The sequence below is a fragment of the Lissotriton helveticus genome, chromosome 9 (assembly GCF_964261635.1).
Source record: "Lissotriton helveticus chromosome 9, aLisHel1.1, whole genome shotgun sequence".
NCBI classification, from domain to species: Eukaryota; Metazoa; Chordata; class Amphibia; order Caudata; family Salamandridae; genus Lissotriton; species Lissotriton helveticus.
This window is the reverse complement of record NC_136070.1, coordinates 1,068,773,934-1,068,797,303: the sequence shown is the minus strand read 5'-3', so window position 1 is coordinate 1,068,797,303 and position 23,370 is coordinate 1,068,773,934. Positions and strand designations below refer to the sequence as shown.

Here is a 23,370-nt window from a genome sequence, read left to right as displayed (position 1 = left end):
GCGTGAACCTCTCCCTGGCCTTCTGCCTTCCAAGGAGCGTGATGGGTCAGTATTAGGTGTTGACTACTTCCCTACTCTGACCCCAGAGCAGTAGAGTAATTATTGTCTGTAATTGGAACAGTTTGCCCTACTGCTCTCCCTCACCGTTGGGCACACACACTTGTGTATCTACACAAAATGTGCAGGTTGTCAACAAGGTGAGAGCTAGCATCAAGGAGGAGGTCTAAATTGGTGTGGGATTTTTCTTGTGTAGTGTCTTCACTTTATTACTGTTTGATGTGATGTATACGTACTTTGCATATTGCCTGTAAATTAGGAATGACTGCTTTTGTGCCAAGCTGCTGGAGGGTTAAGCACAGGTACATTTGGGGTTTCTTGTAACTTCACCCTGAGAGGAATTGTTGCTTGAGTAGTGTTTCACCATCCTCAACCAGGAACCCAATTTCCTGCATCCCCCATTCTGCCTTCCGCTCCTTCCGTGTCTATGGTAGTGGCTACCAGCCGGATCCATTTCCTCCCAGCCGTCACGACCAGCAGACTCCCCAGTCCTTTTGTGGCCGTAGACGCTACTCCTACAAACCTTGTGGGACCCAGTGCCAGAGATATGCCTAGTCCACTACGCCCTTCGCTGCAGACACAGCCTCTAAACCCCTTTAATAGGTTGTCACAAAATATATGGGCAACCAGTCGACTGCAGGATCAAGCATCACCTGACTAACAGGCAGTCCATAGCTTTCGACAAATGAGGGACCCAAATTGTTCAGCAGTGCTATGCTCTTTCTTTTCGGGAAACTCTGTGGCACATGCAAACATAATCAGACCGGTTGACTGAGGACCAGCTTTCCCTATTGCGTGAGCAAGCGCAGGCACTTTTGGCCAAAGGCGCCATCAGGAGTGTGCTGACATCCGAAGTGGGTTCAGTTTCTTCTTCCCACTACTTTCTGGTGCTATAGAAAGACTGAGGCTTTGGCCCTATACTAGACCTACGCCTTCCAACTACTTTCTAAAAAAGGAAAAATTCAAAATGCTCACGTTTTTTTAGGTCCTAGAAAAAGAAATGGGGGTAGTAGTGGTTTAGTATTGCACCTCGAGGAAGACCTAAGTTTGCTGTGGGTACAGGACCAAAGATAGTTATCTATAAGGTGGTGCTATCTGGTTATCTCCACCCTACTACCCAAGGTGTGATTTACAGGAGGAACTGAGGATCCATAATGGGTACAGTTTACAATAGACACAAACCAGAGCACTCAAAACAGTATCTTTGTTATAAATAAGTCCTTACTGTTCGGACTTTGTAATATTTCACTGGTTATTTTATTGTAGGCATGAAAGATTATTTGTTCTTATGGAAATTCAAATTTCACTAGTACTTTTCTTCAGAAAGAGCCAACACGTGTTTCGTCACACACTGACTTTTTCAAGGCTTGAAATGATGTAGGCAAAAGGTCACAAATTCCAAGTCTGGGAATCCAAACGTGAGCCAATAGTTCCTGTGTAGAACCCTTAGATGTAGTAAATCCACACAGTGTATGATAACACCAAACATAAACCAGAACTAGAGCCAGGGTAGGAGAAGGGCTAGTTGCCACGCCGCCTCTCTGTAGTGAGTAACGACGCGCTCTGTTAAATGCTTCCGTCAGCTCAGACCTCAACAGCGCGGGTCGCACAATACTAGGTAAATTAGACCTGTTATTGACTGCAAACCTGGTAACTATAGCATTCCTTATACCCTAAGCACCAGCCTTGCAGTAGTGTAAGATTCGTTAGGGGCTAACAAAAGCAAGAAACATGTCGACCCTTTGCACTACATACGCACTATAGGACCATTGTATCCAGTTAGGGCCACACTGTTTTTAGTTATGTTAGCGATTCCCAGGAATAAAATATTTATGCAGTAGGGCCTCCCTGAACCTATTTTAACGCACCATCCTACACCCACTAGACTATTAATTCCACACACCCTCCCACGCACCAAACGGCTTCAGCAAAAAAGATCTCCGCCTAAGAGCCCCTTCGCGGGTGCCAGTTGGGCATTGCAGCGCCGGCCCGCGAGGAACAGGCCCATAGGATGAAGGCATGACATCCTTCGGGTGTGTGAGGGCACTTTTTCTCAGACCTGAACACTCGCTCTCACCAAGGAACTGCACACCAACTTGGCATATTCAATTCTAGTTAGGGAGTATGTGTGCTGGACCTGCTTAAAAAATGCTCCCCGTTCCTCTTTTGAGCACTGGTAAAATCAGCCATCTGATAAGGCTCCGTGCTTCTGGCACGGAAAAAGTCACGAAAAGAAACTGATGTCAGTGCGCTGGGGTTGTGCCTAAATAGGCGTCGCGAACATCACATGCAGTGCGGGTGATGCCAATCGATGCTACCTATCATCTTGTAGAGGTACTGCTCAAGATTTTTCGATCCAGTCTGACGCTTGGGTAAAATTCTACGGTAAGGAATCTGTGACAAGATAGTCTCTACCAGATAAAATGTTACCGAAGATAACATGTTCTTCAACTCCGCAACATACAGTTCCACACAATTCCACTCTACTCCACTCCACACAGTTCCACTCCACATCACAGGATTCCACTCTACACCATACGATTCCACTTCACTCCACTCCACACAATGCCACACAGCTCCAGGCGACACAAGGCATCATAGTTCCACTTCACACAATGCCATATAATCCCACTCCACACAATGCCACGCAGTTCCACTCCATACAAAGCTCACACAATTCTACTCCATGTCACACACTTCCACTCTGCACCACCCAGTGCCACTCCACTCCACTTCACACAATTCCACTTCACACAGTGCCACACAATTACATTACCCAAAATGCACACAGTTCCACTCCATTCCACATAACCTCACAGTTTTACTCCTTGACCCACAATTCCACTCCACACAATGCCACACATTTACACTCTGTGACACAATTACACTCCACACATTTACACTCAATGCCACACAGTTCCACTCCACGACACACAGTGCCTCACCAATGCACTCCACTCAATTCAACTTCTCTGCATTCCACACCACACAATGCCACTCCACGCCAATCCGCTCCACACAATATGCCATACAATGCCACTCCACACAATTCCATTCCAGTCCACTCCACAAAGTGCCACACAATTCCACTCCAATCCATGCATGCCTCTCCACTCCACACAGTGCCACGCCATTCCACTCCACCAAAGCCAAGAGATCTCCATTAGGCGAGACCTATTGTCTTGTTTACTAAGGAGTGTTCATTCCGCCTGTCTCATGTATTTCAGTACTTTGTCTTCATAAAAGTATTTTACTGCTGAAACACTGTAGCTTTTCTTTAATTAATTTAGATTTGATCAGTGCTTCTTTTAATTTGAGAGAAAGCCTGCTTACATTTCTCCACTTTTTTTTTAATTGATCTTCATTAAATGGTTGATTCCTTTTAAATTGGCTACCACACAAACACATCTTTCTTCATTGTGTTTACAAGAAGTTTTGTTTATTTTGGCTTTTGATTCATGACAACACCTTGGGTTTTTCCTACGTGAATATTTTCTAGGTCCTTTGTATATTGCGTATGTTATCCTTTCAGTTTATTGCACTGTTGTAACCTGCTGCTGCACAGCCCTTTAAGCAAGCCCCACTCATCACAGCCCAAATTATTTCTCCAATTTGAATTGTGTTACATGCAACATGAAATCCTGCCCTAACAACACTTTCATTTAAGTCGATTTTGCCCTTTCACCAGCCAATCACTTCTTGTCCTGGTCCTTGCTGCAAATTCATGCTGGTGCGTTACGTTTTTTTTTCAAATGAAAGATGTGATATTTTCTTGTGTGAAAAGGGCAAAAAGTATGTGAATAAACATATACGTTCAGCTTACGCAGGCATAATTATACAGTTACAATTCTGAATGCTGGAATACTGAAGAACTTCAGTGCCCGTCATCCGGGTGTTCAATCGATGACCTCTCCTCTCCTTCCCTCACTCTTTATCCTGCTCCCTTCCTCAGAGGTGTTTGAAGGCCAGGGCTGCGTGGACAATTGCCCAGGGACTTAACCAATCTCCATTTCTTTGCCTAGCGATAGGTTTGACTTTCTCTCTTTCTGACTAACCCGAATTCACCACTTTCTACCTTTTTAGCTACCTCTCTTTCTTGCCTCACCTATCTTTTGTTCGGTCACATCTCTCTCCCTACCTGGCCTCACACCCCCTTTACCATTTCTCTACTTCTGCCTGCCTCCTCTAACATACTCTTTATGTTAGTTTACTTTGTCTACCTCCACCAGCCTTTCTGCCTCTTCTTTCTCTACACCACCCTTTTCTCTTTGTCTTCTTGTACCTCATCCTAAACTATTTCGCCTAACACTAAATCTCCACTCTTCTGTATACCTCATTCCCTTATGCTATGCACCTCTTTGTCTGACTACTGCTTTGGCACTTCTGTACAGCCCTCTGCCTCTTTCTCTGCCTGATCTTAGTGTCTCTTTTCTGTCTCCTTACTTCACCTCAACCTCTTTCTTTCTCTATTTCTGCCTAACACTGCATTTTGTTTTTGCCTATCCCCTCCCCTCTCTATCTCCTCTCTCTAGTTCATCTCACTCTGAAATACACCCCTTTCTACCCCACCTCTCACAACCTAACCCTTCTCTCTACCTCTCAGTGCTAATGTCTTCATAACAGCCTCTGTACCCTCTTTTTCTGCCTCCCCTCTCTCCCACCACCCTACCTTACTGCTCTGTTTCCATTTCATCTAATTGATTTTCTCCTCCATCTACTTCAACTCGTTTTTAACTTCAACTCTCTCATCCCTATATCATCCTAATTTCTCCACCTTTCATTTCACTCTTTACCTCATTTATCTCTAGCCCAAGTCCCTCATTACCTAAGCTCTCGATTTACCACACCAGTCGTTCACCTCCTCACTGGCTTCCCTCTCTTTCTACCTCGATTCACTTTACCTCCCTTCTCTTACTACCTTACTACATACTCTTTGCCTCTTTCCCTAGCTCTAAAGCTATTTCATTCTATTGACCACTACCTCCTCTCTCTCTCTCCTCTGTCTCTACCTCCTTCTCTTTCAGCTCACACCTATCTTCCCCACTCTTACACACATTTCTAACTCACGTCTGTTGTTCCAACACTTTCTATCCATGTAATAAAAACACTTATTTCTATTTCACCTTTGCATCTCTACTTTACCTCTTTTCTTTCTACAACGCATCTCATTGTACCCATAACCCTTCTCACTCTGCCTTTCATCATGCCTCACTGCTCACTTTACCTGACCTGTCTTTCTTTACCTTACTACTCATTTAGCCCTTTTATGTCAACTCTCTCTATATTGCGTTTCTTTATAATTCTCTCACAAACTCACATCTACCTATCGATCTATAGCTTTGACGTATCACTGTACCTTACATCTCTCTAGCTCACCGTACTTTGTCCTCCCCCACTCACCTCCTAGCTATATTTCCTTCTATCTCTAGCTTTTTCTACCTGTCACACTTTCTTTAATTCACTCTATAACATTACCCATCTCTCTACCTCTTTCTCTACCTTTCTCTTCTTTCTACGCCTTAGTAGCTTTCTGGCTAAAAAATCTTTCACTCTTTTATTTCTGTCCATACTTCACATATCTGTCCGCCTCTTCTGTCTCTACCTCTCCATATACCCTCCTTCACTTCTCTCGCTATTGCATTCTTCTCTTGTCTACCAGCCCATTGTAATTCTCTTACTCAGCAGAGGAAACTATCTAACCATTGAAATATATACACCGAAATGAAAAATGAGGGGCAAGATAGGAGACTATCAGTTAGGAGACAATAACCTGATTTCTCTCAATAAATGTTATGTTATGTTATGTTATGTTATATATGGGTCTTATATAGCGCAACGGCTACTCCAAAGGAGTGTCCCGGCGCTTTAATGCTCCAGACCCAGAGAGGAAAACTAAAGAACATAACAGCAGACAAAAAGTACAGAAGGAGAAGACAGTAGAATTCTAATTCGAGAACAACCAAGTCTTAAGGCCCTTCCTAAAGGCCAACAGATTGGATGTGGACCGCAGCGATAAGGGAAGGGAGTTCCACAACTGAGGGGCCAAGTATCTAAAGGATCGCCCTCCCAGGCGTGTCCTCTTTATACGCGGGATCGCGGCCAGGGCCAAAGACTCCGATCTTAAGGGTCGCGTCGGCCGATAAAAGGCTAACCTTTTCTGTAGGTATTTAGCACCCGTGGCATGCAGTGCCTTGTGAGCTAATGTCAGAGCCTTGAATTTTATCCTCTTCCGTATGGGAAGCCAATGGAGGGATTGCAGCAGGTTTGAGGCACTGGCTCGACGATGCAAGCCAAAAATTGCTAATTGGTAATAAATGGTGAAAAGAGAGAAGTGCTTTGACTTTCCCTATTACAGCGAGAGTACCAATTGTGAAGAAGAATTTATTTGTGATTGTGACTATCTGGCAATAACAGCTACAATGCTAAGCACTATATGTATATGTCTTATTTTGCTATGACGTACAAGTCCACTAAATAGTCATCAAGTCTCCCTTACATGGTCTAGTGCTCTCACGCCTAGACTATTGCAACAGCCTGATGTTAAATGCCCAGCAGAGTATACTGAATAAACTCCAACTTCTGCAAAATGCAGCCGCCCGCCTAATTACTGACACACCCAAATTTGCCTCAGTATCTCAGGAGCTGGTTAACCTACATTGGCTGCCGATTCGTAAAAGAATCACTTTCAAGGCAGTATGCATGGTCTTCAAGGCCCTCCATGACTCGGGACCTAGGCACTTGAAATCTCTTTTCTGCTGGCATAAACCAGCAAGAACTTTGAGGTCAGGACAACTGGCTCTGGTTAAGGTCCCCAGAATTAAAAAAGCTCGCTGGGGAGGCAGGAGCTTTTCTCTTGGGGCGGCTGAGGCCTGGAATAAACTTCCACTTGCGCTCAGACAGACCCAGAATCTGATGGCCTTTAGAAGAGGTCTAAAAACATGGCTCTTCACTCAGTAAGCACGCTCCGTTACACCAGTCTATCTTTCTAGCGCCAGGACACCTCCGGGTATTAGAGCGCTCTATAAATATGCAAAATAAAATAAATAAAATAAATACATTATTTTTCCTTTGGCTTTATCAATGCTTGTTCGAGTTATCGTTTGTTATTATTTCACTAGTGGGGACCAGGCACCTTGAATTGTTCCCAGTTTTCTGTGCACCGCTTTGTCGGAGTTTATTATATAGTTAAATCATGTTTTGCATCTAAAGAACTTGGATGAGCTAAAAATAGTAAAAAGTACAAAAAAGCTGTTCTCAAAAGGGCCCCAATATCTGCCTTGCCCTAGGCCCCACATATCCTTCTAAAGGGGTGTTCAATATTATGAGGGACTCTGTTGTTGTAGAGTCTCTATCCGCAGTGGCTCTTTTATAAACAGCTCAATGAAATCAAAACCATACTAACATCAGCGACCCCATAATATTAGCAACTCCATAGTGTTTTTGTTCTAGTATATTCTCTATATCTGCATTAGCAGGGCCTTTTTTTTTATTATTCTGTTTATTAAACATAAACAACAAATACAAACAATATGACCATCATGCCGTAGGTATCTGCCAATCGATATCGGAGAATGTAGGTTCCAACAGTACAGAATTATGAAGGAGTACGCAAAGTGGGCTCAGGTTGTATCCAGGTCTCCCAGAACTGGGTCTAATTCGGGTGGTGTACAGATATCCCCACGGTGAACATTCAAAGCTTCCCATATCTTCATCCATTTACGGGGTCTCTCTCTGGCCACATACACGGCCCTCTCCCGAAACATACACCAATCAAGGTCCTACATCCATTTCCCAATCTGAGGAGCCCGACCGGCACCCCATAGCTGCTCAATATTTCGCTTAGCAACCATACATGCGAGAGTGACCCAAAGTTTACCATGAGTCGAGAGGTCAGAGGGCTCCCACACATTAAGTAAGCAACGGCGTGCCTCAAGCTCTATCTGTACTCCCCATACCGCACTCATTTTCTCATGAATCTTACTCCAATAGGTATGGATCTCAGGGCACTCCCACAGTATATGCATAAATGTACCAGTCATACCACATCCCCTACGACAATCTGCGTTGGAGGTGAGCCCCATACGACACAACCACGGACCCGTGGTATAGGACCGGTGAAGGATCCGAAGCTGCACCAGACAAAGCCTCATGGAAATCGCCACCTCCCTAGGGGAAGCGACGGCCTCCCCCCAGTCTTCATCATCCAAAACCAAGCCATCCGCAATCCATTGTTCCCGGACCCTCACCAGGGGATCCTCAGTGTGATTGATCAATTTCTTGTAAACCAGAGAGATCGCCTTGGTGGGAAGGTACCCGTCCAAAATTCGATCCTCCAACGGAGAGGCCATCGGGGGCTTCACATCGCGGGGGAGGGCCGCCACCAGTGCATGCCTAATCTGTAAATAGCGAAACCGCTCACTCTCATTTAATTGATGACTGGCTTGTAGTTCCTCAAAGGTCAATATTCCATTCTTACCCCACATGTCTCGGACCTGCGAGATGCCGATCAGATCCCAGCGGTCGAAACCCTTCGATTTCCACAGACTACCCAAAGTCTCCGAGTTCCACAGAGGGGCGGCCATTGTTATCACGCCTTCACATTTGAGAGCTCGGTTAGCCGCATGCCAGACCCGCACTGAGACTGACGTCGGGCCCAGCAGGGGAAACCTGCCCCGCCTAGCATACAAGACCCTAGTGTACTCACCCCCGGCAACTGGCCGCGATCCATGGCAAACCCGGAGTCAGCCGGAGAGCCATAAACCGCGTGATTAATAGGAGCTAAGTGGGAGGCCCAGTAATACTTTCTAATATTGGGCAATCCGATCCCACCATCATACCAGGATAACATCAATTTAGACAGTTCAATCCGCGGCTTCCCGGCCCAGAGAAGTTGACGCTGTAATGATTCTATCTCATTAAAATAAGAAGGAGGCACAGGATCGAGGGAGTTCTGCAAGGCGTATAGAAACCGGGGCAGCGCCATAATTTTAAACGACACCGCCCGACCCAACAGGGAGAGCGGCAACTCTTTCCATTTGGTGACATCACGGCGGAGTCTGGTCAAAGGGGGACCCAGATTAGCAACGAAACGCTCCTTCGGGTCTTTAGAGATGTAGATACCGAGATAGCGGAAACCTACCAGCTCCACTCTTACCGGACAATACGCCGGCACACAAGGGGGATCACCGCTCAACACGAAGAGGACCGACTTCGTCCAGTTAATGGCGAAGCCCGAGTACCGACCATAGATCGCCAAGATATCTAAAAAGACGATCAGGGACCGCCGGGGGGAGGTCAGATACAGGAGAATATCGTCAGCATAAAGCGAAATGTTATCCTCCCATTCCGGTGTCCACTGCAACCCTTTTATAGATCTGTCCCATCGCACCCAAGCCGTGAGCGGCTCCAGGGCCAAGGCAAACAAAAGTGGCGATAGGGGACATCCCTGGCGGGTGCCCCTCCCCAACTGAAAATCACGGGACTTATGATTTGTCACCACAACTCTGGCCAGCGGAGCCGAGTACAGAAGACGGATCCATCGTATAAATTCCGGCCCAAACCCTAGTTTCTCCAACACCGCGAACAAGTAAGACCATTCCACCCTATCGAACGCCATAGTGGCGTCGAGGGAGAGAAGCACCGCTGGCTCGAGTATGCGGGAGGCCCACACCACCACCCCGTGGAGGCGACGAAGATTGAGAGCAGTGTTACGACGCGGCATGAAGCCGGACTGATCCGGGTGTATAAGCTCCGAGACAACTTTCACCAGCCGGTTAGCCAGTAGCTTGGCCAGGATCTTAGGCTCCGCATTCAGAAGTGAGATCGGGCGATAGGAGGAGCACTCCAACCGAGGCTTGCCCTCTTTATATATTACAATAATATTGGCGATGCGTTGGTCATAAGGGAGTACACCTGTCTCCCTACTCTCGAGGTACATATCTTTTAGAAACGGGGCCAAACGGTCTGCACGCAGTTTGTAGAGTTCTACAGGGATACCTTTCGGGCCCAAGGCTTTCCCGAAGTGAACCCCCCGGACAGCCATCGCGACCTCGTAGTTCGTGATAGCAGAATCCAGAAACTCCCGATGCTCGACTGACAAAGCGGGCATTGGAATGTCCCGGATGACCTCCACATTCTCTTCCACAGTGTAAAGACCTGTCAAAGTATAGACCTCATAATACAGAGCGAACTCATCCACAATAATTTGTGGATCCGTCGTGACACCCGAACCCGCAATCTGCAGCTCCGGCACCAGACGCGATCCCCAGTCACCCTTCTCTAGCCAAGCAATCAATTTCCCAGCCTTGTCTCCGTGTTCATATATTCTACTTTGCGTGTTTGCATGTTGCACTCTCGCCCCGTCACGTGTCAAATGTTTGTATTCATCCCTGAGGAGGCCGAGGCGATGTGTCTTCCCCGGGTCCCCAGAGACGGAGACCTCCCTTTCCAGGACCAATAGCTCCGCCTCGATTCTATCCACTTCCGCCCTACTCTTCTTTTTCTGCCCAGAGATTAGGGAGAGCGCCTCCCCCCTGACTACAGTTTTGTAGGACTCCCAGAGAGAGCAACCGGAGTCAACCATCCCCATGTTCTCCCGGAAGTAACTATCCGTGTCACGTACTAACTCCTTTTTGGTGGTGGGGTCTCTTAGCCGCCAAGCGCTAATCGGGGCAATCCTACCTACATTACTCTGTCCAATTTTCAAGTGCAGCCAGACCGGCGAGTGGTCAGATACCCCTCTAGCCAGATAACTCACTTCCTGAATGGACATCGCCTGTGAGGCAGGCACGAAAACGTGATCAATACTAGAGGAAGAGTGATGCGCAGCAAACACATGTGTATACTCCGAGGCACCGGGGTGCCGGAGTCTCCACCCATCCACCATACCAGTAGTGGAAACAAAATCCGACAACCATCTACGAGATGGCAATAACACACTGGAGGGGCATCTGTCCAACTCGCCATCCATCACCGCATTGAAGTCTCCCCCCCCATCACCATAAGACCAGTAGGCAGCGACAAGAACACCCTGGTCAAATCACTAAAGGTGTCGGTCTGCAGTGCAGGGGGAACATATATTGAGAGGAACGTGACAGTCCTACCCTCCCAAAGCCCCGAGATTCCCACATAGCGCCCGCGATTATCGGACCATGTAGCTTGGATAGTGAGCGGAAAGGAGTTCCTGACTAGAATCCCCACAACTCTGGAGCCGGAAGTAAAACCGGCGTGGGCCACCCATTTGTACCCTCCCCGGTGCAACGCCATACATCGCTTACCCATGAGATGGGTCTCCTGTAGCAAAACCACATCTGGCGACCGTCGTCTAATGAGCTGCCCCACCATGGCACGTTTAATCTTATCCCCCAAGCCATTCACGTTCCAACTGAGGACAGATACACCCATGCCCAACCTAGTGGAAGCCATACTCATCCCCCGAAAAGTCTGAAGCAGTCCGTGACACCCATAGCAAACAGTGGTCATAAACAAAACAAAAACCATCAAACAAAAAACCCTCAAACCCTACCCGCCAACCCCCCACCCTGCACCCCTGCATGCAGCTCGTGCACATCCCCAACTGGCAGTGTGCCTTTCTCCCCAAGACTAACTGTGATCTAAACGTAGAAGACGGAGGAGGAGCTTACAACAGGCCACCGACCTCCACAACCCCAACCCGCATACAAACCCCATCAAAAGGTCCCTGTTAAAAAGAAAAAAAAAACCAAAATGGCTAGAGATCGATGGGGAAAAAAGATCGCCCCGATCAAACCAGCACCCCCACCATCATAGTCAAGTTGACCAGTTCAGAAGAAAAGTCATTGGTCCTCGTGATCCACCCGGGTATCCCTCTCCGAGTCCGGCACCTGAACTCTGTCCAGCCAGTCCACAGCCGCCTCAGGATGGTCAAAAAAACAAGATTTTCCGTCGCGCTCTATCCGAAAGCGGGCCGGGAACAGCATGGAGTACTTGATTTCGGAGGCCCGCAGCCGTCGTTTGATAGCCATGAAACCCTGCCGTTGTTTCTGGACTGCTTGGGTAAAGTCAGGGAAAAAGAACAAGGAGGCATTTTCGAATGCCAGAGGACCAGAGGATCTCGCAGCCTGTAAGATGGCATCTCGGTCCCGAAAGTTCAGTATGCGTGCAATCATGGGATGAGGAAGCGCCCCTTCCTTCGGGCGACCACCGGGAACTCTGTGGGCTCTTTCCACCGTGAAGAAGTTACTGAGGCCCTTGGGTTTCAGGTGTTTCAGGATGAGATCCTCCACAAAAAGATCTGGGGCCTGTCCCTCCGATCTCTCCGGTACACCCAAAATGCGGACGTTATTGCGCCTCGCTTGACCCTCGTATTCTTCCAGCTTACGGTCAAATTGAGTCCGAGACGCCTTAAGGTCTCTCACCTCACGCTGGAGTTCCGACACATCATCCGTGAGACTCAATGTTTTGATCTCCAGTGACTTGACCTTCTTCGTAGTTTTGGTGAGGTCCACGCGAATGAGGCCCACCTCGATGGTCACCGTGTCCAATTTGGAGTCCATCCTGCCGAGAGAGGACTGAATCCCGGTGATCGCTACCATCAGGTCTTTCAGCGTAGGATCTTCTCCGGAGGGGCCACCCTCTTGGCCACTCACTTGAGCGCGCTTCTCATCCCCCGGGGAACGCTTGGAAAAACTATATTTCTCCAATTTATGGGACTGCACCTGTCTGGTTGTCCTCGAAGTTTTCGGCAGTGGCTTTTCGGGGTCCACTCTCGCCGCCATCCTCGACCTCCGTCCGGACAACACCGTCGCTGATCAAGGCCGAGTCGATGTATCACCAAGTCAGTCAAAAGCGGGTGCTCCTATCCGGACAAGGTGGCACAGTGTGATCCAGTCCGGGAGGGGAACCTGGGGGGCCCCGTAGATGTGACACGACTTCCGTGGACCGAGTGCCACCGCGCACTTCCGGTGCCACTCGCCGTTGTTGTCGAACTCCAGAGCGGGCAGCGCCACACGCAAGGTCCCGGGGGCGTGTCCTGAAGGCTCAGATTTTCCGGATTAAGTCACCGAAGCGCCCAAATCTTTCAAATTTTCACCTGGTGGCTCAGGTGCTGGTCCCCCACCCGATGGTAGGGACGGGGGTCAGGATAATGTGCCGGATGGCAAGTCAGGATGTTGCGGTCGGCGGAGCCGATGCTCAAGCGGCCATCTTGGTCGCTGGCGCGGCTCCTCCTCCCATTAGCAGGGTCATTAATGTGCTCGCAGTACAATTCCACACTAGGGAATGCAGCTCCTTTGAGTAATTGTAATTTTCTCTTTTTCTTTTGTCCTTGAGGGAAAATGAATTTCCGCACGAAGTTATTCTGTTCCCATGTCCTCCCAGAATGGGGATTTACTTCAGCCCTTTCGCAGAACACATTTTTTATAATTTTCGGGGTGGAAAAGGGTCAGAGAGGAGTTAATGAAAGCTCGCAAAGGAATTTGGGAGTGTTAACAAGCGTGTAAGGCTTTGAGATGACTACAGTTGACTACTGCGTTATTATATGAGTTGTGTCATAGACTTCTCCAGTAGTAAATGCATTTATGCTGGTTCTTTGTCACTAGTTCGAGATCAACATTATTGACATATATATATATATTTTACCACCCAAAAATTATACTCGCACTCCTCCAGGAAATGAATTCAGCAGGTTTTATTTATCATTATGCCATTACAGCACACAGCACTTCAACCTACGCGTTTCGATCTCACGATCTTGGTCACTGTTTGTAACCGTGAGATCGAAACGCGTAGGAGGAGTGCGAGTATAATTGTTTGGTGGTAAATTAATTGTCAGGGGAAGCCCGTCCCTGCAACTCGCACCAGCTATGTGATAGTGTGCCCTTTGTACCGGGATTGCCTTGGTGAGCAAAAAATATATATATATATATATAATATATTTATTTTAAATCCTCTGCATTAACTACTTCTGTGGCATGTATAGGTAAGTATAGATTTACTCCTTTTGTTTCCACATCTACTTATCTTGATGCTATATGGGTAATCGATATAGTGACCGCCCCACCATTGACGTCTACTAGATGTTCTTTTGTAGATATAAACATAATTCCAAATGTTTATGCACCAAATTGGCTTTGAGAATCAGGTCTAGAGTTGTTTGTGAGAAGGGCTCAATTGGGGCTTAGTGTTCCAATTCTTTGGGACCACTTAACTGACCATGTGTCCCACCTGTCCAAGACAGTGACAAGAGCACGGTAACTAACTCGGTTACTCACCCTAACCATGGAAAAGGGTAATGTAAACTGAATTAATACTATTTCTCAAATGCACATACTTACTGGATGTTTTTACAGAGTTTGTATAGCGTGCTATCACGTTTCATTGCGCTTGCTTGTTCTCTTGCTCCTCCCAAATATTTAATATACAGAGTTTGTATTTGAAATGTTTAGTCAGACAAATGTAAATGTTTGCCTGCTTATTCACTGTGGTTAGTATTTTGGCTGGGCCTGATCCTATGCAAATCATGCTGTGACTGTACGACACTTTTAGCCTTTTTGAAGTATTTTCCCTTTTTCGGTAGAACTTTTCTTACTGTTTAGTTAGCTGTTATTTTTGTGTCCTCTTTGTTTGTAGGGTGGTAGATAAATCAGACTAACCAAAAATCTTGAAATAAATGTAGTTCAGGGGGACCACATATCGGGCAATTTGATTGTCATTGACTGCCTATTGTGTCTTCCCTTCTATTCCAGTATACGTAACTGTTATCTTTGCATCCCTTTAAATATTTTAGTGGAAGCGATGCTGCATCTATTCAGTCCAGAGCAACTATCAGCGAAGATGGATCATACTTCACACTAAATGGTACCAAGGTACAGTCGGCGTCCAAAAATTCACCACAATTGTTTACCAACCTGTTCTTTATTTTTCCAAAATGGAACAACGTGCAAAACGGCGTTTGCCTTCCTAGAGCTTATTTCTCCAGTTATCATTTGTATTCCCTAAACATGATGGCTTTGAGCCCCAAAGAGAGCATGTGCCAAGAACACCTTCCCTTGAACAAGTCTGTTACGATCTGTAGTTTGGGTGCAACCAGCAGTTGTAGCAGTCAGCACAAGGAGGAGGCAGTCACATTGATCCATGCCATTTGACAGTGTAGTGTTCACACGCAGGCAAGATGTGGAAGATAACTTTTATTAGAACATTTGAATGTTGAGCGCGCTATTGAAAGCAATAGAGTGCTCCAGGCAGTGCTTTAATTGGGCAGGTACCGTCCGGTACGGAGTACTGGCACTTTTTTATTTTGAGAGGGAGAGTACCGGCACTTCTTAAGAGTGACCTAATACTTTTAATTGGAGAGTACCAGCACTTCTCAGAAACAAGCAGGTACTCTGGTAGAGTACCTGCACTTCTATTTTTCCATATCAAGCACTAGCTCCAGGCTTCTAATGGCTGGTAGAATACCGGAGCATCAACATTCCACAATTTAACACAGGCCTCACGAAGCCCAACGGGATTTCAACAACCTCTGGCTCATATTAAAACATTCTGCCCTCTAGGGGCAATGTGAGAAGACGGTTCTTTCTTTTATATTCCAATAAATGAGATGTATTGCCAGCTCCACATCCTTCTTATTCAAATCTAATGATCTATTCTGATTTCCCTTTCTGTAAAGAGCTGACTCTCTCCTCTCCTGTAAGATGTCACATCTTGAGTTATTGCAAATTAGACAATAAGATCTGAATAGCTGTCATGAAATTGTGCAAAATGGCAAGCAACAGGGTATGTTTAATGTTGCTTATTTGATTTCTACTTTAACTCCAGTTAGATGTTGCATACATTGTTTCTTTGCTGGACATTTTAGTAAAATTGAAATTACATGCGTGCTATCACTAGTTTTTCTTCATCATAGCCGCCTATTAATGTAAGAGGTTATTATTGATGTATTCATTTATCTCAGTCATAATGTGTCAGAGAAATTTCAAAGTGGTGCAGAACCATTTATAATTTCTTTTCTAACTTTTGTTGTAGGTCTGGATATCAAATGGGGGCTTGGCGGATATTTTCACAGTTTTTGCAAGGACGGAGGTGCTGGATAAAGATGGCTCAGTAAAAGACAAAATCACAGCCTTCATTGTGGAAAGGGCATTTGGTGGAGTCACTAACGGCAAACCGGAAGATAAACTTGGCATTCGAGGATCCAACAGTAAGAAATCTTTATTTGCTATTCAACTTTATCATGCTAGAAGTGGATTCTCTTTAGATATGTTATTATTAAATAATGTTTATATGTATACATACATCTATTATTACAGGCCACATTTTTTTTTTACAGTAGCCTATCACATCATACTTTCAAAGTGCAATTATCTGTGGCGATTATATAGCGAAAACCTAGCTAAGACTAGGACCACTGCACCCACATGAGGGTAAGAGTAAGAAGTCTGAGAAAGTGTGTGGCAGCAAGAATAAATTATCAGCTGGAGTCCATCAGCTTGATGATTAAACAGGGATTCTGTGTTTTTTAGGTCTTAGGGGGCAAATAACATCCTATTAAAGTAGAAAGAGATGGTTTGGCATTGTATTTTCTCTTTTCTGCTAATGTGTTTTAAAATGTTCTATTTGTGCCACATTATAATGTCATCTAACTATTTACGGAGCTTGGCGAGGTCCAAAGGAAGGGGAATGAAGGAAAAACTGTTGTAGTGGTAAAGACATTATCTTCCCATCATGGTGTTTAGAACTGCTGGGGCTCTGCACTTGTGTGAATGCTTTGAAGGAAAACATTTTGAAAATCAAGGCCCTGAATACAAATCCATGCTGCTTCTCCTGCAGTGACTGTTATTCTTGTGGTGTACGGGTGTGGCGCTCTTGTAGTCATCCAGATCCTTATCCAGCAACAGTACTGGCAGCAGTTTCTATAGTATTATATTTATTTATTTGAGAGTTTTATATAGCCTAGCTAGACCCGAATGTATCCGAGCGCTTTACAACACTAAATGTCCACATCAAAGATAATCAGTCTATGCAGAGCATCTGAGTCAGAGTGCTTTACTACAGTAAAGGTTAACATAGATAACGAGTACATACAAACTACTGCAACTAACACTCCAGCACATATGTATCGATGTCTACTACTAGTGTTATTCGGCTCTATGAATTCTATTAACTCAAGATCAATCGCAAACCAACCCATTAATAATTTTAGTTTTTTAAAACTGATACTGTTGTATCTGGGGCCACTTGTTACTTCCAAATTGTTAACCACACAAATTGCTTTCACGTTGTTGTCCAGTGATGGTGGGTAAACAGGTTCCCTACCTGTTGGGTAAGGGCTAAGATCATGCAACTGTTCTATAGACAATGTGGAGACAGGAGCTCACTAAGCAAAAATGGAAATTGCTCATCAAACTGTATACTCAAAAAAACAAATCAGCTCCCTCATGTGCCAGTCCTCAAAAAGGTTCTGAGCAGTTCTGGGAGCGAAGAGACACAAATAAAAGAAATTGCACACAGTACAAACAGTATGACTGGAACAGATGCAGCTAAGATACACGAGGCCAAGTGCCAAGCTCGTTCCTAGTTATGTCAGGTGCCAATAACTGAGTACCAAAGCAGAATCGCCCAAACGGCCGGAGCTGTGTCATTGGTTGGCACAGACCAGGCGCTGCATTTTCTTTTTTAGAGAACAGAGGCAGGCCATTGTACAGAGACCTGTGAGGCATCAGTGGTTTGACAAAGATGACAGCAGTTGCTGTTACACCTTCCAATCATCTGTTGCCAAAAAGAACCCGTCTTGGTAGACAAGGACTTCCTTTTTGCAGTCTTGCGGGTGTGGCATTATGGCCAGAGTTGCAGACTTTGGAACTGGGGAGACCGGTTTGAGTTGTCACACCAGCTCAATATCCTATGATTCTAGACAAATTGTTTAGATTGGTCAAACAACGCCAAAGTTATAGCCAAGTCATAAAATGCTTTTCCTATGGAAACTACGACCTAACTACAACTACCTACTGACAATCGCCAGAAGGTAAACAATAAAGTATGTGTGGTGTGTGTCCATTGACCTAATAGGACATTTAGTCCTATTTCTAGGCCTGTGTCTGTCCTGGTTTTTTGTGCTGACAAACTGGTCACACTAGACTGTAATCTCACTAGCTAGGTTGCGTAACGGGGCCCCTGTGGGTTGTGCCCCTGCCACTTTTATGTGGACCCTCCCCTAGTTGCTGGACTATCCCAAAAACTCACAGTGGGTGTAGAGGCTAATGCACTTTCATTAATTGCTCCACCTTGACAGAGTACATCATTGATTATTCTAATGCTTACTCTTAATAGTATATTTATGGGAATGGAGACTAAAAGTCACGGAATAGCTAGCTCCAGCCACAAGTCTGATTATAGGGCCATCTGTCTTATGTTCTCATTATGCTTAATATTTTAGCCTGTGAAGTTTATTTTGAAAATACCAGAGTACCTGCGGAAAATGTCATTGGAGAAGTCGGAGGTGGATTTAAGGTGAGTTACAGTTAACCATATTTTTAACCGAAAGTTTTTTTTTAAAAGATGTCTTGGACTGGCCCCTTTCCATATAATGTTCAAAGAAGACGCTCTTCTTCATAACTATTAGCTGTGACTTATTTGGTTGGTGTGCCTTTTAATTTTAATAGTAACAGTTGGTCATAGCACTATATGAAACTTAATAAACTCAATGAGGTCATCCAATATGTCACAATTCCTGGTAGGTTGAAAACCGTAATCTGTGATCTGGTTTTAAATGTTGTTCTGTTATTCTTCATCGTAGTTTACTGTACTGATATGGTGTTATTTAGTTTGCTGCAACCTTGAGGCGCCAACCTCTAGATTGATTCAGTCACTGCTGGAACAAGCAGTTATTTTTTCTTATTTAATGACGTTCCTGGAAGACCAAAACCTCCTCTACTTCAATCCAAAGGTCAGACTCTGGTGTACAAAAAGCCATTTCTGGCCGTCTGACATGCGACCATATAACATTTTTATTTATTAATTATTTTTTTATTTTTGTTTTTCTTATGCAAGCATATCATTCTGTGTGCAGATTTCAAACTCCGTATCAGAAAGAATACAAAACTCTATCTCGGACGGGCGCATCCTCCCGTCAGCTCACTCTGCTAGGTATTAACCTTACCAAGTCCACCACTGAAGCCATTTGCTTTCATACATCAGGCTATGCGGAATGTAGCTTACATTTTCTAGGTCTGGTATTATTCTCGTTCATCATTCCATTGGATCTTGACTACTTGATGCATCATGATCCTTCCTTTCACCCTCAACCTTCCCCCACCCTCCACTTTAGCTATTTGAATTGAACTGTTTTCAATAACTCCTCTATCTCTCTGAGAATATATTCATTCTCACCCACTATCACAATGTGCCTTGCTGGCTGCATCAACTCTTCTAGGGACTACATTCCATATCAGAAATCTTTTCTTTATGAAAGAAATTGTTTCTGCTAAGTCAAGTCTGGGAACAACGGAACATATTCGCCCTCTTAGCTTGAGCTCCTTTTAGATCTGGGCTACAGACAGCTTTCACTGCCTCTTCAGAGATTTTGTAAAAAAACGATTTTCAGAGAGGGACTTTGGCTGTTCCCTCCTCACATTCACACCATTATGACTGGATTGTCAGTCATGACGAGTGAAGACAGTTTGTCTTTTTACTTTTTTAGGTCTCGCCTAGCGTTGCTGTGCACATGTGCATCTAGCTCTGCGAGATTTATTGCAAATGAGTACTTTCAGAAAAGGGCTTGAAGCCCCGCCCCTTATTCCCATTGGCTTACGTCACCGTTTTTGTTAAACGGTGGGCTGCCAATGGAAATAAGGTTTCCAGGGTGCCTCCTTTTCGCTTTTTTGGCCGCCCCACCCGGACTGGCTCGCCTGCTTCACGGCTGTCGTGAAGACTTTTCTTATCTGCTTGTTTATTTAACAAGCAGATAAGAATAATCTTCACAACAGCTGTGAAGTAGGCACGGAGCTCAGAGGCGCATGGGGTCACGGGAGGACAAGGGATTCCAGGCAGCCGTGTGTTTATTAAACGTGCATCTCGGGGACACGCTAACATGCCGCTTTTCTACATATTCTAATAATCTGATTGTGTAAAATAAAGCAGAATGCAGGTTTCTTTTCCAGGGGATACTCATCAATAGTCATAAGCACTGAATAATCCCCGCCCATGTGCGGGACCCTGGAGCATATACAGAAATACATATTTATGTGTATGTTTAGAACCTCAAGTACATAGTACTTCCCAAAAATATATAAATATATATATATATATATATATATATATATATATATATATATATATATATATATATACATATACATATACATATACATATACACACACACCCCCAAAGTGATCCACACGACTCCGGGCGCTCTGTTGTGGGTGCTCTGCATGGGGGCCGGATCCTGGCCCGACATTCAATTTTGACACAAAGAATGCGGCACAACAAGGTTCCAGGTTGCTTTTGTAAGGGTTTATTGCTCCAGCTCAGACCAACGCGTTTCAGCCTAGGGACAGGCTTTGTTCAAGGTAAGTGAGCACTCAACTATGTTTACTATTGATCCCACTTCGCTGTTAAGGTGCATTATGGGATTTGTGGTTCATTTGATAAAAGGGATTATTTTTACATGATTTCGACTTTAGCAATTTGAGCACTTAATTGTCAACATTAGGTACTTCGGCATTGTGTTAGTCATACATATTCTATCGTGATATTTTGTAATGCATTGTAAATCACAGTTAGGAATAAATTATTGTACTTTTGGTGTAGTACCATGGTCAACAGAATTTCATTCACTGATTTAAACACTTTACTCGGTATAGTACCCGATTTAAATAATTATGCTTTCTCAGTCTGCCATCGCAGTTCATTAATTCAGTCTCTGATGTTTATTCTAAATGTACGTAAAGTTCCTCATCAAAGTTCATCCCTCTGGGCATTTTTGTTTTAAGTCTGATAATGAACTTTGATTCAGTTTGTCTTAATTTACGTTTTCTGTTGCCTCCACGTTCATCCACATTAATCATATGTATCCCATAATAGGACATGGCTCTCCAGTCACTTTTCTGACAGTTTGCCATATGTTTGGCAGTGGCATAAGACATGTCTTTGTTTTTGACTGCTCTTATGTGTTCTAGAATGCGTTTTTTTAGAGCACAAGTGGTACTTCCTATATATCTGGATACACATTTGCATTGTATAATGTAGATTACGTGGGTGGATGAACAGTTTATTTTCTCTGTTATTGGGAAACTTCTTCCATCAGCTTCTTCAAAAGTCGTTTTGTTGAGGCCAATTTTGCATGCTTTGCAAACATTGCATCTTTTGAATCCTTTTCTTTGGTCTGTTAACCAGTCACTTTGTTTATTGATTTTTTTCTCTTTGAAATGACTTTGTACTAGTTTGTCTTTCAGCGAGGAAGTTTTTTTATATGTGATCGTTGGTTCATTTCCTACTATTTTTCCAATATCAGGGTCCCCTGATAACAGGTGCCAGTATTTCTTTATTTTTCTTTTTATCATTCCACTTTCTTTGTTATGTAGGATCATTGGTTTTCAATTTTGGAATGAGTATTGTCGTTCTATCCTGTTTAGCTGCTTTCTTTTTGCATTTTTCTAAAGTTTGTTGTTTGTATCCCCGTGATCTCAGTCTTTCAGCAGTTTCTTCAATTTTGATTTCTGCATCTTCCTTTTTTGAGCAATTTCTTTTCATGCGAATGAATTCGCCGTATGGGATGCTTGCCAGTAGTGGTTGTGGGTGAAAGCTGGTCCCATGTAGGATACTATTGGTTGCGGTTGCGGTTTCCTTGCGGAATAGGGTTGTGTGTATCTGCTCATCTTCTACATATACTTTCAAGTCTAGGAAGTCAATTTCTGTTTTGCTGGTTTTATACGTGAAATCTAGCCCAATGTTGTTGTTACAAAGTTTGGAATAATAAGAGTCAAATTCAGTTTTAGTGCCATTCCATATTAAAAACAAATCGTCGATGTAACGGACCCATAAAATCAGTTTCTCTAGATCAGTTTGGTTTGAGGGATCCCATGCTATTGTTTTTTCCCACCAGCCCATGGTGGTATTGGCATAGATGGGTGAGAATGAAATGCCCATAGAGGTTCCACATTCTTGTTTAAAAAGTTGTTGATTAAACAAGAACACATTGTTGGTGAGACATAGTTTGATCATTGACATTAGCATTTCTGTGTGTTTGAGATTGCTGATGTTTCTCTGTTTCAGAAAGTAGTGACACGCATTCAATCCTACCTCGTGTTTTATGGAAGTATATAGGGAGACTGCATCAATCGTGACCATCAAATAGTTATTATTCCAGGAGATATTCTCTAATATTCGCAAAAAGTCCCCAGTGTCTTTGATGTACGAACTTTGACTTTTCGCAATTGGAGCTAAAAATAGGTCTACATATTGTGAAATGTTTTCGTATAGACTAGAACACAATGAGACAATTGGTCTCCCTGGTGGATCAGTCAATGTTTTGTGTACTTTCGGCAAAAAGTAGATCGTTGGGATTATCGGGAATTCATTTGTGAGAAACTTTTTTTCATCTTCAGTCAATAATCCTTCTTTTTGCCAATTCTCCAATAGTCTGTTTAGATGTAATACCATCTCATTCATAGGATTTTTTTCTAATTTGCTGTAGTTCATAGGGTTATTTAATTGTCTATTTGCCTCTTTGATGTAGTTTTTGGTTTCCATTAAGACGATATTGCCGCCTTTGTCCGCTGGCTTCATTGTTAAACATGGGTCATCATTCAAAGTTTTTATGGCATTTCTTTCTTTGTTAGTTAGATTCTCTCTGTTGTTTTTCTTCCGACTCTTTTAAAGTTTATCTAGTTCTTCCATTACCGCCTCAGAGAACATATCAATTCTGTTCCCAGGTGATAGTGTAGGGCAGAATTTTGATTTGTTTTTCAATCCACTATTGATCCTCCGATCTGTTCTTATGTCTAGGTCTTCCATCAATTGAGATCCCGATAGGGGTGATGTATCCTCTTCATATAGTAGTCCAAAGATGTTTTGTAGATCCGGGACTTCTTGGATTTGCCACGGTGATTCATCTTCAGAGATTGTTGGAATTTCCAGATTTTCGGATTGTTTTGGTTGCCGTGCATGTATTTTAGCTAGTTTTAATTTGCGGACATATTTATAAAAATCAATTCTTGTTTCGACAGGGTTGAAATGTTTCTCCGGACAGAAGGAAAGTCCTTTGTTTAATAGAGAGGTTTCTTCTTCAGTTAGTTGATGTTTTGATAGATTTATTATAAGGTTCTCTATTTCCGATT

At 44.1% G+C, this 23,370-nt stretch overlaps 1 protein-coding gene across 1 annotated transcript in view; it reads left to right on the top strand.

Annotated features, from left to right (window-relative positions):
* Nucleotides 1–23,370, top strand: part of ACAD9 (acyl-CoA dehydrogenase family member 9) — a 360,785-nt gene that overhangs the window by 88,533 nt on the left and 248,882 nt on the right. The window contains exons 6-8 of the mRNA XM_078661437.1: nt 14,822–14,900; nt 16,060–16,234; nt 18,470–18,543. Coding sequence (XP_078517563.1) covers nt 14,822–14,900; nt 16,060–16,234; nt 18,470–18,543 — 328 coding nt within the window. The remainder of the gene's footprint in view (nt 1–14,821; nt 14,901–16,059; nt 16,235–18,469; nt 18,544–23,370) is intronic.